Source organism: Nelusetta ayraudi, unplaced genomic scaffold (assembly GCF_046127955.1).
Source record: "Nelusetta ayraudi isolate G7.1 ecotype Tasmania unplaced genomic scaffold, CSIRO-AGI_Nayr_v1 ptg000017l, whole genome shotgun sequence".
NCBI lineage: Eukaryota > Metazoa > Chordata > Actinopteri > Tetraodontiformes > Monacanthidae > Nelusetta > Nelusetta ayraudi.
In genome coordinates, this window is record NW_027466067.1 from 9,917,659 (window position 1) to 9,931,997 (window position 14,339).

The 14,339-nt window shown below is 43.9% G+C and overlaps 1 protein-coding gene across 13 annotated transcripts in view; it reads left to right on the plus strand.

Annotated features, from left to right (window-relative positions):
* Window positions 1-3,274, plus strand: part of atp2b2 (ATPase plasma membrane Ca2+ transporting 2) — a 103,518-nt gene extending 100,244 nt beyond the window's left edge. For 8 of the 13 annotated variants that reach the window (XM_076025326.1, XM_076025329.1, XM_076025328.1 and 5 more), the window contains one exon: window positions 2,458-3,274. In XM_076025326.1, coding sequence (XP_075881441.1) covers window positions 2,458-2,769 — 312 coding nt within the window. In that variant the 3' untranslated portion in view covers window positions 2,770-3,274. The remainder of the gene's footprint in view (window positions 1-2,457) is intronic. The other 5 variants (XM_076025332.1, XM_076025338.1, XM_076025337.1 and 2 more) reach the window with 4 other exon arrangements.
* The last annotated feature ends 11,065 nt before the right edge of the window (window positions 3,275-14,339 follow it).

The following is a 14,339-nucleotide window of genomic DNA, read 5'->3' on the forward strand; positions in this document are numbered from 1 at the left end:
CATATGCGCTCATCCAGACAGGCTTCTCTTATTATGATTTTTTTTTTTCTTCTTCTTCTTTTTGTCTTGTTTTGTCTTCTTGTAGCTCACAGAGCCACACACAGTGCAGGGCAAGCTGTGCCAGCTGTCGATCAGGTTAATAGGTACATTGAGATTTACAGGTTGATGTACAAGTTTTTTTCAATGCGATATTAGTGTAATCCTTTTTGAACTCATTTGGCATCGAAATTCCAGTGTGTACGTTTATGGTTTTTTTCACTGCGCTCTCTATGCCAACAAATAATCACATATATCCTTATGCCAAGCAGATGACTTCATCGTCAGTCAGCACAAAACTCCATTTGGTTAAAGCTGCCACCATGTGTCGTCGGGGCGAAATCTGTCGCACATCCGTTTTCTGGGCTGGTGAAGAAATATGGTGGTGCATTATCTCCACCGCTTTAAATATAAGGAGCACCTGCTAATCATTATTATATCATTTTAAGTGATTACTATAACTAAGTGCAAATGGAAGTGTTAACTGTTTTTAGGCTGCGTTGAGACTGCAGGCGAATCTGATTCAGATCTGATTCAAAACAGATTTCCTTCTCAAATCCCGGCAAATGTCCAAATAGGATCTGGCTCTGTTCGCACTGGGCCACATTACTGACCCATCTGACAGGTTGCTGTAGCAACGGCGTCGGAGCGGAGGCGTCGTCCAGCGTAGCGTTTAGCGTGTGACGTCGTATCGTTGTGACTCATGCCCTGGAGCTTGGCTTGAATGGAGCTACAGTATCTCCCCCACAGACTGATGAGCCAATGAGTTTCCTCCTCTGTCCAGGGACTGCTGCTTTCTACTTCTTCTGTTTGCTCCATTATGTTCCAGCTACGCCCCTGGAATGGCGCCCTCTGGTGGCGCATTGGGTCTTGCGTTGCGTAGAGTGACGTCACGGACAGTTGAAACCGATTGTTGTGTTTGGAGCTGTTCACACTGAGACGCATCTGTCCAAATGCAAATTGTAACTTCCTCCCGATTGGTGGTTTCAATCCGTTTTGCAAAGATCGGATTTCATGCGACTGTTCAGACTACAAAAGAGCCATCTGGTTTCACTCGGATTTCGACTGGCAGTCTGATCGCGGCTTTAGTGACTTTAAGTAACATCACTTGATCTCTATAAATGTGACACACTGGACCTTCAAAGTTACGTTTTTTTACGAATTTCACGAAAATTAAATTTAGGTTTGCTGTCGATTAAAGCATCTGGACCATCTGTAGGGCCAGCAGTTGGTAGTACATAGTTGTGAGTGGTAGCGTTCAACTCTACATCAGTGAAACGGCAGTAACAACGCAACCTCTTTTTCCCCACTTTTTTCACTTTTTCTTACGTCAAACACTGTCAGTGGCGTCCAGAGCGACATTACAATTTTTTTTTCCAACTTACTCACATTCCACGAGGCAGATTTCAGCGGACGACGCAGTTGCTCGGGGCCTATACTTGACTGTTTACTCACACATGCATGGAGTCGAGGCGACGCTCTCTGCCAGCCCACTTTATGAGTTCCATTTGCCACCACGACGTGTTTTGTGTTGCTGCACACAGTCTCCCGGCCGTGTCCACGTGTTTGTGTTTTTTCTTTTCCTGTTGCATGTCTTTGTGTGTTTGCCTCTTTTTCCTTTTCTTTTAACCCGTTTGCTGGTGTGTGGTGATGTCTCCCAGTTTGACGTGGCCCTCTCGTCAAACTGATGCATTCAAGGCTTGTTGTCCTGGGCGGTGGGGGCGCCGCCCTCCTCCTCCTCCTCCACCCATCCTGTGCTATACTCGTGCGTTGCCGTGTCCAATTGCGGACGTTCCTCCCACCCAGACGCTGCTCTGGTACCGCCAGAGATCCCACCACCACTCACCCTTCCTCCAAAAAAAAAACAAAAAACGCCCGATTGGATCTCACAGATCTAACTTTACCCTCCTTCTGACTGACCTGGTCCGCCAGATCCAACTTGCATGTGTTATTCTCCTTTGATTTGTTTCTGTGAGCATTCCATCTTTATTAACGTGGCTTGTTTCTAGGTATACAGCACATTGGACTAAAGCGTATACTTACAACGAGCGTTTGTGTTGCTTTTTGTTTGTTTCTTTCACTTCGAGGAGTGATTTTTTTTTTTTTTTCTTTCTGATTGTGTCCCTCACGGCTTCTCTTAGTTGCACGACCAAACTGAGTGACTTGTGAACTGTAGTCGTCTCGTGTGAGAGCGGAGCACAGACTGCAGTTGCCTCTCTCCCTCTCTCTCTCCTCTGGCATCCTCCTCCTCCTCCTCCTCCTCCCAGGTTCTCTCTCTCCCCCCTCCCCCACTCTCTACCACCCCCTCCTTCCCTCCCCCACCTTCTATCTCTGAGGGTCCCCTCCTCCCCTCGCTGGGCGCCGCCTCTCACCGTGCTTTTTTCCCCTCCCTCACCCCGCCCCTCCCCTTCTGCACGACAGATCCGAGTTGTCAACGCGTTCCGTAGCTCCCTCTACGAAGGCCTGGAGAAGCCCGACTCCAGATCGTCCATCCACAACTTCATGACGCACCCCGAATTTAGGATAGAGGACTCCACGCCCAGCATCCCCCTCATCGACGACACGGACGAAGACTCCACCCGCCGGCGGGGCAAGTTCTCCAGCCAGCCCTCGTCGCCCAACAAGAACAACAACGCCATCGACAGCGGCATCAACCTGACCATCGACACCAGTAAATCGGCGGCCTCCTCCAGCCCCGCCAGCCCCCTTCACAGCCTGGAGACCAGCCTCTAACCCGGTGGTCCATTTTTTTCCCCCCCTCTCCTGTAGTTCTGGTGGCGTGAGCGCCTGCTGCTCTCACTCACCTCCAGACCTTTCAACCGGGACCTTGCGCCTTGTCACTTCCCAGAAATTCCACCTGGTCCTGCCTGATTCCTTCCTCCCTCCCTTCCAACCCTTCACATTCCTCATAGCACGCCCCCTACAGGTTGATCCCCTCCAGGGATCGCCACTTTCAACCTTTAGCTCCATAAAAAGCCCCCCTTGCTCACCGCTAATGGAATAATAAATAATTTATACATATATATATATATTAAAAAAAAAAAAGAAGTCTAGGACAAGGCGAATAAAGCAACAAACTCGTGCAATCAGAAGAGAAAAGCCACAGCACCCACACAGCCGTCCTGCACTTTTTTTTTGGTGGCGGTGGCTGCAGCGTTGGCGCGTGCGAGCGCACGCGGCGCCGGCGGCGCAGGTGTGGCGCCCGCGTCATTAGTGGCACTGTGATGGGGGAGCTGTGGGGGAGAGGGGCAGGAGGGGGACGACAAGGAGGCAGACGCTGCCGAGGATCAAACATGACAAAACCAGACTGAACACATTCCCTCTCCTCCACAATAACACTATCAATACTGAGAATAGTTTCAATTCAATAACAGAAACATTGTTATTCTGATTCTCATTCTGATTATTATTATTATTGTTATTATTATCATTATTATTATTATAATTATTATTATTATTATTATTATTACGATTATTATTATTAATATTATTATTATTATTATTATTATTATTGTTGCTCCTGCATGAATGTACATTACCCAAGTTTTATTTAAAAGGGTTTTTATTTCATTGAGAGTTCTTTGTTGTGACGGGCTGGGCCTCGAGGTGGACTCCTACTACTTTTAAAGAACAGCTTCTGAGTTCCTGGCCTGCGAATTTCCCTCTTCTGTGTGGCATGAACATGTACGCGACTGTAAAAAACAAAAAAACAACAACAACAACAACAACGAAAGCAAGACAAAAAAAAAAAAGACTTCATCCTCAAACCGAAATGCGTGACAAGGTGGGAGGGGCTCAACTTGCACAGTAGTTTTGCACCTAATGGTAAAAAGGAATGCTAAATAATATTGATGATGATAGCATTTATGGGATATATTCTATTAATATAAATACATATAAATATATTTAGAGAGAGTTTATCTTTGTTTGTTGGCATGTTGCCTTGTTCCTGCTTCAGTGGCTCAAATACTTTGACTTATTTATGTCTAAAAGAGAATGTAATTTGTTTACAACCTCGTAGAGATAAAAAACCTCCTGGTTTCTAGAAGGGGAGGGAGGCGGAGCTGAAGCTCAGAAGGACCAGACCTGTGTTGGTGTGTTATTACTGAAAAAAAACAAAACAAAAAAAAATCATGTGCTGGTATTTGCCTGCTATTCTTTTCGAATATTGTAGATATTTTTAGTTGACTGACGAGACAAAAAGAAACCAAAATATGATGGGATGTGCAGTAAATGTGGAATCTTAGTACTATACTTCATGATTGTTGGGATCTAGTGGGAGTGGCTTGCCTTGTCTGAATGGAGGCCTCCTTGTTGTGACAGAGGGGGGATATATTCAATAATTTTTTTCAACAATTTTTTTTTTTTTTTTTTTTTTTTTTTACACTCCTTTTTTTGTCTTTTCTTTGTCTGTGCTTCAGCACTGGCCTGCGGGTCACGGCTGCATCAGAGGCCGATATCAGGACCTTTAAAGTGAACTGACTACTAGTTAAGCCTGCTCGTTCAAAGGACTTCTAAAAATGTCCGTGACCCTCGAAAGGGCGACGCTCCCATCACGGTCGGAACCTGCAGTTAATGTTTGGCTCACCTGTGCCGCATGGGGATCAAATGTTTAGCTTTCTTTTTTTTCTTTCTTTGGTTGGTTGGTTTAAACTGTTGAAGATATCGCGTGGTTCATTTTTGGCGGGGGAAGAAAAAAAAGTTTCCCTTTTCGCTCCAGGACGGGGAAATTGTGCTGCCCCGCCGCAGAGATGTTGGTATTTTTAACATCTAAAAAAAGAAAAGGCAAAAACAAATTGAACAAAAAAAAAAACAAAAACGGAATGTTTCTTTGACTCTTTTTCTATATATACATATATATGAAAAAAGACCATCCTTTTCTGCACTATCTGGTTATGAATGAAAAAAAACAACTTATGTGGTGTAATTCTAGCTGTGCTTTTGTGTGTTTTAACCAAGCTTGTCTTCCTGCCGTCACAGAATATACAGTACTCTAGCATCTCAACTGTACTCACTAGTTGTAACTATTTATTGTGCTTTGACCAATCAGACATTACACCCCCGAGAGGTTACATACAGAATGCACATCTACCCTGTCTTATTGCACTCAGAAGGACAAGGCCACTCAACTAGCTTGTACTAGTGTTATTTCTATTACTAACTAAAGTCTTTGGCAAGCATGACGTGATAGGCTCATTATGCAACTTGATGAAATGTACATTTTTTTTTCTACCTAAAAAGAGAAATGTACACACGACTACAGCTTATACAATCATTCCCCCCCCCCTCCCTCCTCCCTCGCCATCCCCTCACCCCTTTTCTATCCTCCCCCTCTGTCATCTCCCAATCAATCTGTCCATCTAGAGAGGGTGCACAAGCTTTACCAGTCAGCTCAGGCGTGTTGAAACACTCACATGGACCATTTGAATAAAATCTGTCTTATTTAAGTTGAAAAACGGCAAGTCTGGACTCTCATATTCTGCTTTTGAGGCACTCGGTTTTTTTTTTTTTTGTTTGTTTTTGTTTTTTGTTTTTCTGAAGTTTTGACTTGACTATGTATTTGTTTATTTGTCTCTAAAAAAAAAAAAAAAAAAAGACCTACGAAAAGAAAAAAACAAAACTGCATTTTCAAGAACAAAAAAAAAACAAAACAAAGATAAATAAAACGAAGACTTAAGCCAATCTTCTCCAACCACTTTTACATCCAGGAGTGACATTTCTGCTTTTAAAGAGGACACAAAGAGGACACGTTTGGAAATGATCCTTGTAAATAGAGCAATGAGTCCACCGAGGACAACACAAACTCCACGTGCACTGGCGCGAAAACGGGAACTCTTCCTGCGCTACATCTCCCATCATGCACCGCGACGAGTCATACTGCCAACGCAGCTGCGTGGCTGTAATCAACCACCGCTCCTGTCAGAAACGCATTGTGATTACACCCGAATGAAAACACTCGCTGTAACAGCCAATAATTATGTTGATGACGATGATGACGATGACGACGATGATGATGATGATGATGATGATGATATCAATGATACTTCTTGCAATATACTCTCACCTGCCTCGATGTACTGTATTTAGCAGCATGCAGTTTGTGGAACAAAGAAAAAGAGAAATGCCAACAGATAACTTTTGGCATACTTAGCCATTTATGGGTAAGTGATTTAAGTGTTCATCTTGTTTTTATGATTTTTTTTTATCTATACAATAATTGTAAATAAAGAACTCAATGTCTTTGTTCATTTAATACTATGCAAAAAGTCATGCTTTTCTGATTGTTACCCACCCTTAATCCTAGAGTGTGTTGCTGGAATGTTTGTGGTCTCAAAATTCAGTAAAATACGTGATGTAAATTATTTTCTAGCCTGAGGAGAAAGTCAAAAATGATAATGAAAAATATTATTATTATTATGATACCATGAGGAGGATGACAATAACGGTGGTGACAATAATGATGATACTGATGATCATGTTGATATTGATGAACTGTGACTCTTGCTGCTTGACTGTCCCATTGACCACACTCCTGACAGGAGCGCAAGTGAAAAAACAATAATAAAAAAAAAAAAAAATCACTAAATAAATCTCCCAGAGCAGCATGACCCAGCAGTGTGTGTCCTGGCCCAGTGTCACATGTCATTGTTTCACCTTTCAGTGTTGTATGCCCCCAACCCCTGTTCCCATTTTTAAAAGAAAACATTTTCATGGTTTTGCACGTTTTGGTATTTATAATCTGCTTTAACCTGCAAGTGCTAAATGTTTCGCCATGAAAACAAGGCTGATGAACAGTGCTGTTGTCATTTCCAGTCTGAAGAAGACTTTTGGTTATCTCTTCTTTTTTTTTTTTTTAAGGCATAGAAGTTTATTTTAACGTTCTGAGGTTACGCTCTCTAGTTGAGGTGGTGCCAGCTGCCGCACAAGGTCAGGGTGGTCGGTCCTCCAGTTGTGTTACGCTTGTCGTGCTTGTGACATGTTGGTAGCATTAGCCTGATAGATCTATTATACGAGTGTGAGTGTCAGCTTTGTTGCAGCTCATTGAAGCAAAAGGGTCAGACAGGCTAAAATTCTGTCCTAACTTCTCTGCATGCTGGGAAACTCAAGGTTCCCAAAAATGTGATTTTAATGGAACCCAGATTTCATCATTACAAACCTAAAGTCACTAGGATTCTTTGAGATTTGGTTGTTATTTTGTTTAATAATATTTCACAGCTAACTTTTTTTTTTTTTATAGTAGAGACAATTTAAGACATGAAATGCTCTCAAGCAACATGTCAACGTTGAGGAACATTTAGTGAGTCTCACCATCGTCTGTACTCGTCACTCCATGCACGTGGAGCAGGTTAGGCTGGAGTGAAATGTCCTTGCTGCCTTCCGTCCTCAGTTCAGTCAGTGTAGACGGTGGCAATCCCCAGGGAACGCTGCTTTTGTGACAGCAAGGTTACAAAGGGCATCCAACGTAAACGTTGCTGTCCACCAGAGGGCAGTATTTTATTGGAAATGGTGAGCAAAGTCGCATGGCACCGTCGATGAAAAGATACCTCGCATTTTCACTCGAACGATTCCTTTGGCTGTGATGACTGTCAGCTGAACAACAACCCTGGCGTTCAGTGGAGGACAAGAAAGCCCAATGTAGTTGCAATGAGTAAGACGCTCCCTGCTACTTTTCTTTTCAGTGTTATCAATTCTCATATAGGATACTTATCTAGAACTCCAAATGAGGCTCCACTGTCAAATGGACTTGCCATCAAAATAATTAAAATTGTTTCAGTGTCTGTATATAAAGGCTCAATGATCGTCTGGGGTTTTTTTATTTTTCAGATTCTTCTGCAATTGGGTTCTAATTCCCTTTTGAGAATTCAGGAGAGAAAAACTCCTCAGTCATATTTATTGACATGTCTTTGCAAAATAACTGCTTATTAGCTGGCCATAAAGCAAGGGGACTGCTGACCGATAGTTGTAAGGCCATGTTTACTTTCATTACATTTCATACTTCTGAGGAGTAGCAGAATCTTAGATTTGTTGTAATTTATTATAAGATTTTTTTTTAAGCGGTCAACGAGTCTCCATTTTAAGGCATATTTTTTGTTTTATAGGTTGTTGTTTTTTTTTTTACCCCTTTTCTTAATCCCTGAATTAAGTTGTGTTCATAAATAACATTAATAATGCTCAATGAGTATTGACCAGGATGGACCAAGATGGGTGCATCGCACACCAGCGGCCTGATTGCTAATGAGGCAGAACAGCAGGTGTGGGAAATGAGGTCAGCGTTGCTCTTTGATTGATGTTGTCTCGCTCACCAAGTTTAGTGTGTCGCCATGAACAAAAACTTTTGCGGCACCAACTGCTTATTGAAGGTGTCCTTCTCTTTATGCTGGAACGGCTCAAAAAAAAAAAAAAAAAAAACTAATTGTGCAGAGCTCAATGTGCACAGTAGACACAGTAGTCATAATTGGAAAAAGGTATTGAAGGAATTCCCCATGTAGATGTACAGATTCCCCTGGGTTTTATTTTCATTGCAGGCCAGCAGAATTGAAAACAAATGTGAGTTTGTCCTCATGATTTATTTGGGTTGGAACATAGATGATGTGAAGCCACAGACAACAGTATGATCTCCAGTATTTGGGATAAAGAACCAATGTCTTCTGACAAGTGTGTCCAACACTTGTCCAACTTGTCACGGATGGGATTGATTCCTTTTGCCCCCTCCACTTTTCAGAAAGTAGGAGCGATTTGTGATGTCACGAAGGGCGCTCATACTCGTCTGGCACCCCTCCCGGGGCAGTGACAGACCCTCCAGCGAGGTGTCGTGAAGCTGAGCATATTTGTGGGAGGCTGTAAACGGAGGACTACTCATGCAGTCTTCTGGAGCCGTGTTCTGTATGGTTAACCGTGGAGCGCAGTTTCACTGAGGTCTCATGAAAAATAAAGAAACTGGAACTGGGACGAGCGGACATGAAGGCCATCAGCCAAACCTGGAAATCATCAACAGAAAGGCAACATGTCGGGGTGAGTACGAAACCAGTGACGGAAAAAGAACAGCGGAATACTTCTGGACCCGTCCGGAGGTCAGCAACCAACTGTTGAGTTAGCGTTAGCCCGACAGTGTGTAGCAGCATCAGTATGCGTCGCCGTGCCTGCCAGGGTGGCACAGCTTGTGAATGAAGAGTTGGGCTCCCACAGCTCAGAAGATTAGCATCTGAGCGTATTCAGGTCCATGTGCGAGGGCCGTTTTCCAGGAAGAATAGTCCTTTATTGGGCCCCAAGCTGAATCCTGCTGCTTCCCTTTGGCCCAAAAGAAGGCTGCAGTAACTGACAGTCCTTTACAATCAGCCAACACTGGTGGAGGTTCTGAGGCTCTCATTCTTGTTTTTCCACCCCCACTTTTTTTTTTTTTTTTTTTTTTTTAAACTCCCAAAGGATTGATTTTGAAATTACTCTTTCGCTGCCCAGTGTGTGCACGGACCCATGCATTTGTGTGCACTGGTCCGTATATGCGGGTTTGTGCGCGCGAACACATGCATACGCACACACGCGCTCGTGCACGTGCACTTGTTTGAATGCCAGTCTTGGCAATTGTCTTAATGGGATAAGGGGAGACTATGGTTCCTGTTGGGGGATGGGACTGTGGGAATGACATGGGTGCCACACACGCACAAACGCGCGCACACACGCGCACCATGCATTCATGGCATGAACAGCCAGATGATTCAGAGCCAAGGTGATGGTATGGTGAGTCACCTGATCAAGTACACAACGCGTCTGCAAACACAATAGTGATGCACAAAAACTGAAAAGGATACGACATTTTTGTTGGACAGAAACTGCTAAAAAAAAAAAAAAATGGAGCAAAACCGTAGCAAACGGTTGAATGACCTTTTTTTTGTGTTATTTGTTTAGTTGTGCATTGTGAAATATAGAAATTTGGTATGTGGTTTGGTGGGGTGGAGGGGTGCATTGCAGTACACACATCACACCAGGAGAGGTCACCTGTGACGTATACTCATCCATATTGAGCCCAAAAGAATCTCAGTTCTTGGCCATTTCTGGACTGGAAACCAAGGAAAACCAGGTTTTTGGTGTGGAACGTGTACAATGACAACACATTGCGCTCATGTTAAAAAAGGGACTTCCAGTAAAATAATTCCAACGGACATGGTTTTGACTTTGAAAAAAAAGCAGGCAAATTACAGCCATTTGAAATTCCCCCCTTGTGTAAAAACTGTCACAGTTGTGAAAAGGTGGATCTTTTTCTAGAGAGAATTTTCCTAGTATTATTGTTACTCTCGCCATGTAAAAATCCTGAATTCAGCTTTTTTTTTTTTTTTTTTTTTTTTTAATGTAATTCTGTTAAAAACATTTCAGAGTGGTGACCCAAAGTTCTCAATATGAAAAGTTTTAAACGCGTATCCATCATCCTCCTCTCAAAAGAGCTTTCTTTCTGCCATGAAAAGTCGGATTACAGTGGTTGCCAGTGAGACTTGTGGTTCACGATGACACACTTTGAGTCTGCTAAGCCAGTGCTTATACTGCAAATGTCACTTTAATGAGCGTGGCATTCAAACATGGCAGTTGAAGGGTTTAAACCGACTGGCGACATAGGAACAGTTGCCTGTAGCCATGGCTGTTTATCGATAGTCACTGGTGTTCGAAACTAATCAAACATTTATTCAACCCAGGAACTGGGTTCTTGTTCCTCTCTCCAACTTTCCAACCTCCGCAGTATGAGACCGGATGGTCGACCAGAGGCTTTGAGCTTAGATGTGCTGCTTTGGAAAACAATGGCGAACATATTTTGAGGGATTTTGTTACATTGTTTTATTTCATGATGCACAAAAATGAAAAACGTTTTTTTTTTTTTAACCAGATTTAATTCACATCCCTGACCAGAGAAGGAACTGACTTTTGTGCAGCATCCCAGTAATACTTATGGCTCTTTTGTGCTTGGGTTTTTTATAGCGTGCCAGTGTAATGTTCTTGGGGGGGGGGGAAAGTCCAACACTTACGGTTCTGTCTTTCTCCCACGCAGACACAATCAATCTGTTTCCTCTGGTGGCCAGAGATGGACAGGCGTGTGATTACCGTCCCACCTCTAAACCTCGCAGGTATTACATCCCCATCCCACCGCTCATTGTGTCGATGACAAGATGTCAGCCTCCGATAAGTGAAACGACAAACTCGGTTGGAAGATGTGGGGGAGGGCTGTCACATTTCTCCAGCTGATTGACGATTCATCTTTAAATGAGGACAACCTGAAGAGCAGGGTATAGAACACACACACACACACACACACACACACACACACTGAGGAAGAGAGAAAGTTGGGGAAGACCCGTAGACAGCATTTGCACAAAATCTACATTTTGTCTTCATTACCTGTGGTCGATTGCGCCCCGGGATGCATTAAGTCATGCATCAAAGAGCTGTCTGGCAAGTGAGCAGAGAGACAGAATGAACTAAGAATAGCTGAAGGTATAATTACCCATCAGGTTTCATATTATCGGTTTCCCCTGAGAAATCTCGGTTAGGGGTTTAAACGTAACCATCACTTTGGTGCCTATCAAGCTGCAACTGTGAGTGATTAGGATGGTTATCAATAATGACACCTTGGTCCGCAGATGGAATTTCCGGGAGAGAGACGGACGTAAAACTTTGGCTTAAACTCTGTGAAATTGTAATAAAAAAAGAAATGGCCTTTTATTTGGTCCACTGTACCTTTATGATGCAACTTAGAAAGATTTATTTATGTCAATTACAGCCATAAAGTTATAAGAGTAGTTTTTAAAAAAGTTTTTAAAAATTGTGTTGGTGTTAAAATATCTCTAATAGTAAGTGGATGAGGTTGGATGCCCCACTTGGTGACAGTAGATGAACGGTGCCGTGTGGCTTTGCTATTGTCCACATTTCGAAACAGCACAATCAACACTGTTTAAACCTAGATGAGCCAGTCCGTGGTGTCAAGCCATAGGTGAGTAATAATCATAGCAATGACTGTGTGTATATCAGCCTTATCGTGCCCTTAACCTTATCCAGGCAGGAAGTCTACAGGCACTTCCACAGATCGCTTTGGGAAAAATTGGAATTGAAGAGCCAATTAGTGAATAAAACAAGATGAAGAGAGGCCCGAGAGGCCCGAGAGGTGGAGTTGTGCTAGATAATTTGAGGTAAGAACCAACGCCCAGTTAGTGGTGTCACTAACCTGGGAGGGGTGTCATCGCCCTTTGTGACATCAGAAGTAGCTGGTTTATAGAACAGTGTTCCAAAGAGTGCATCAAGACAAAGAAGTGGACGGGCGATAGAGACGTCAACATTTGAAAACACTGTTAAAGGGATTTACTTCAGAATATGCAACCTCCAAGTCCGGTTGGTTGGGCAAAGTTTGCAGGAAATCCGACTGCCAAAAGAACACTGTGTGAAAGACTCCGCGCATCAAGTGAAGCTCTGTGTGCGTGCGTGCGTGCCTGCGTGCGTGCGTGCGTGCGTGCGTGCGTGCGTGCGTGCGTGCGTGCGTGTGTAGGTGCGCGCCGTTAAGCCATCATCGCTCCACGTATTAATATTCATCATATCATTGTTATCCCTCTTGGCCCTGTTGGCTGCTGTCAGTGGGTGTTGCTGGCAGGTCTCAGTCACTACTGGGTGGCCTGGTTGGTCGCTTCTCAATGCTTCTCTGCTTGCCAAGCACAGAGAGCTGCTGGACCTTCAGAGGAGAGCAGTAAGGTGGGATTCTCTCTCTCTCTCTCCCTCTCCCTCTCTCTCACTCTGTGTGTGTGTGTGTGTGTGTGTGTGTGTGTGTGTGTGTGTGTGTGTGTGTGTGTGTGTGTGTGTGTGTGTGTGTGTGTGTCCGCCCGCCCGCCCGTGTCCGGTCATGTGCTTGTGACTAAAGCTTCACTATCGCACCAATACTATTCTGCGATACTGTCACACCATGCTTGTAAATGTGAATGGCACCTTTTGTGGGACGTCTCACTGGGATGGGGAGTGAATAGCTCGGAGTGGATTGGCCGCGGCCGGTTTGTTGAACCTGAGCTTCTTTTCTCCTCGCTTTCCCGTCGCACTTTTCTTTGGCCTGTTGGTGGAAACGGTGGAGCAAGTGCGACTGTGAAGTGACCCATGTTGAAATGTTCTCTGGACATCCTGTCGAACTGCCCCAAACAAACCTGTTGTTGGTATGAAGCAGCGAGGCGTGAGCGTCGGCTTTACGAGGTGTTGCGTAACAACACAAGGGGCCTGGCGATGACAACGCCATTGTTTCATGTGTGGCAGTTTCCTCTAAGGCGAGTGCCGACATCTCAGAAGGAGTCCTGGCAAAATCTTCGACACAGGAAACAAACTTTTAGTCAAGATTTCCAACTTTACGATCCACCTCCACTTTTTGATGCGCGCTTCTATCTTATCCAGACATCATGAGACGCCAAACAGATGGACGAAGCTGTCATTCAATGACGATATTCTCTCCCACCTCGGTGCCACGTAACCCTCCCTCCCGTTCCGATATGTGGAGCTATTCTGAGGGCTCCTAGTGTTCAGCAGTGCTGCTGTAAATCACCTCTTTATTGACAATGGACAGACACTGGGAGACCAGCTGGGCTTAGACTGGGAATGTTGCGGAAAATCTTACAAAATTACCCACTGAAACATTCAACAGCCGGTGTTATGATATAGAACAAGGACTCCTACACGGTGATGGACATTTCTTCTTTGCATTTTGGCTGAAATGATTTGTTTGAAATAACTTCATTGGGCATCCACAGCGTTTGCGAGTCATTTTCTGGCATGGCCTGAACCCGGTAGCGCAAAACAAATCTGGGTATTAGTTTTGTTGCCATTACAGCGCTAACAAAGCAATTTGTGATTGCTCCTAAAATTGGAAATAGGAATTAAAGTATTACGAGATTGATTTTGGCATAGCTTTGTTAAGTGTTAGGAGAGATACTGCCTCCAACCTTTTCTCACTGGCTTATTCTGTCGCCAGTAAAAAGGGACCGAAATCGAATGCAAACTTATCAGGAGCATCTCTCTATCATCAGTGAACGGAATATAATCATGGAGAGAGGAACGAAAACCGGCTGCTCTTACACAACATTGAGCAAGGAGAGACTCGGAGATACGGACAGACTGTCCTTGGTTTAAATTCTAAGCACTATCGTCCTGCATTACCATTTTCCTTTCTATCACCTCTGCCTCTGACCTGCTAGATTTGTTCCAGTCTGTCTGTCATAACCAAATCTTTTCTCACACCCACTGGACCTTGTCAAAGACTGATGACGTTTCCTAGCAACAAGTTTTTTTTTTCGTGAGCG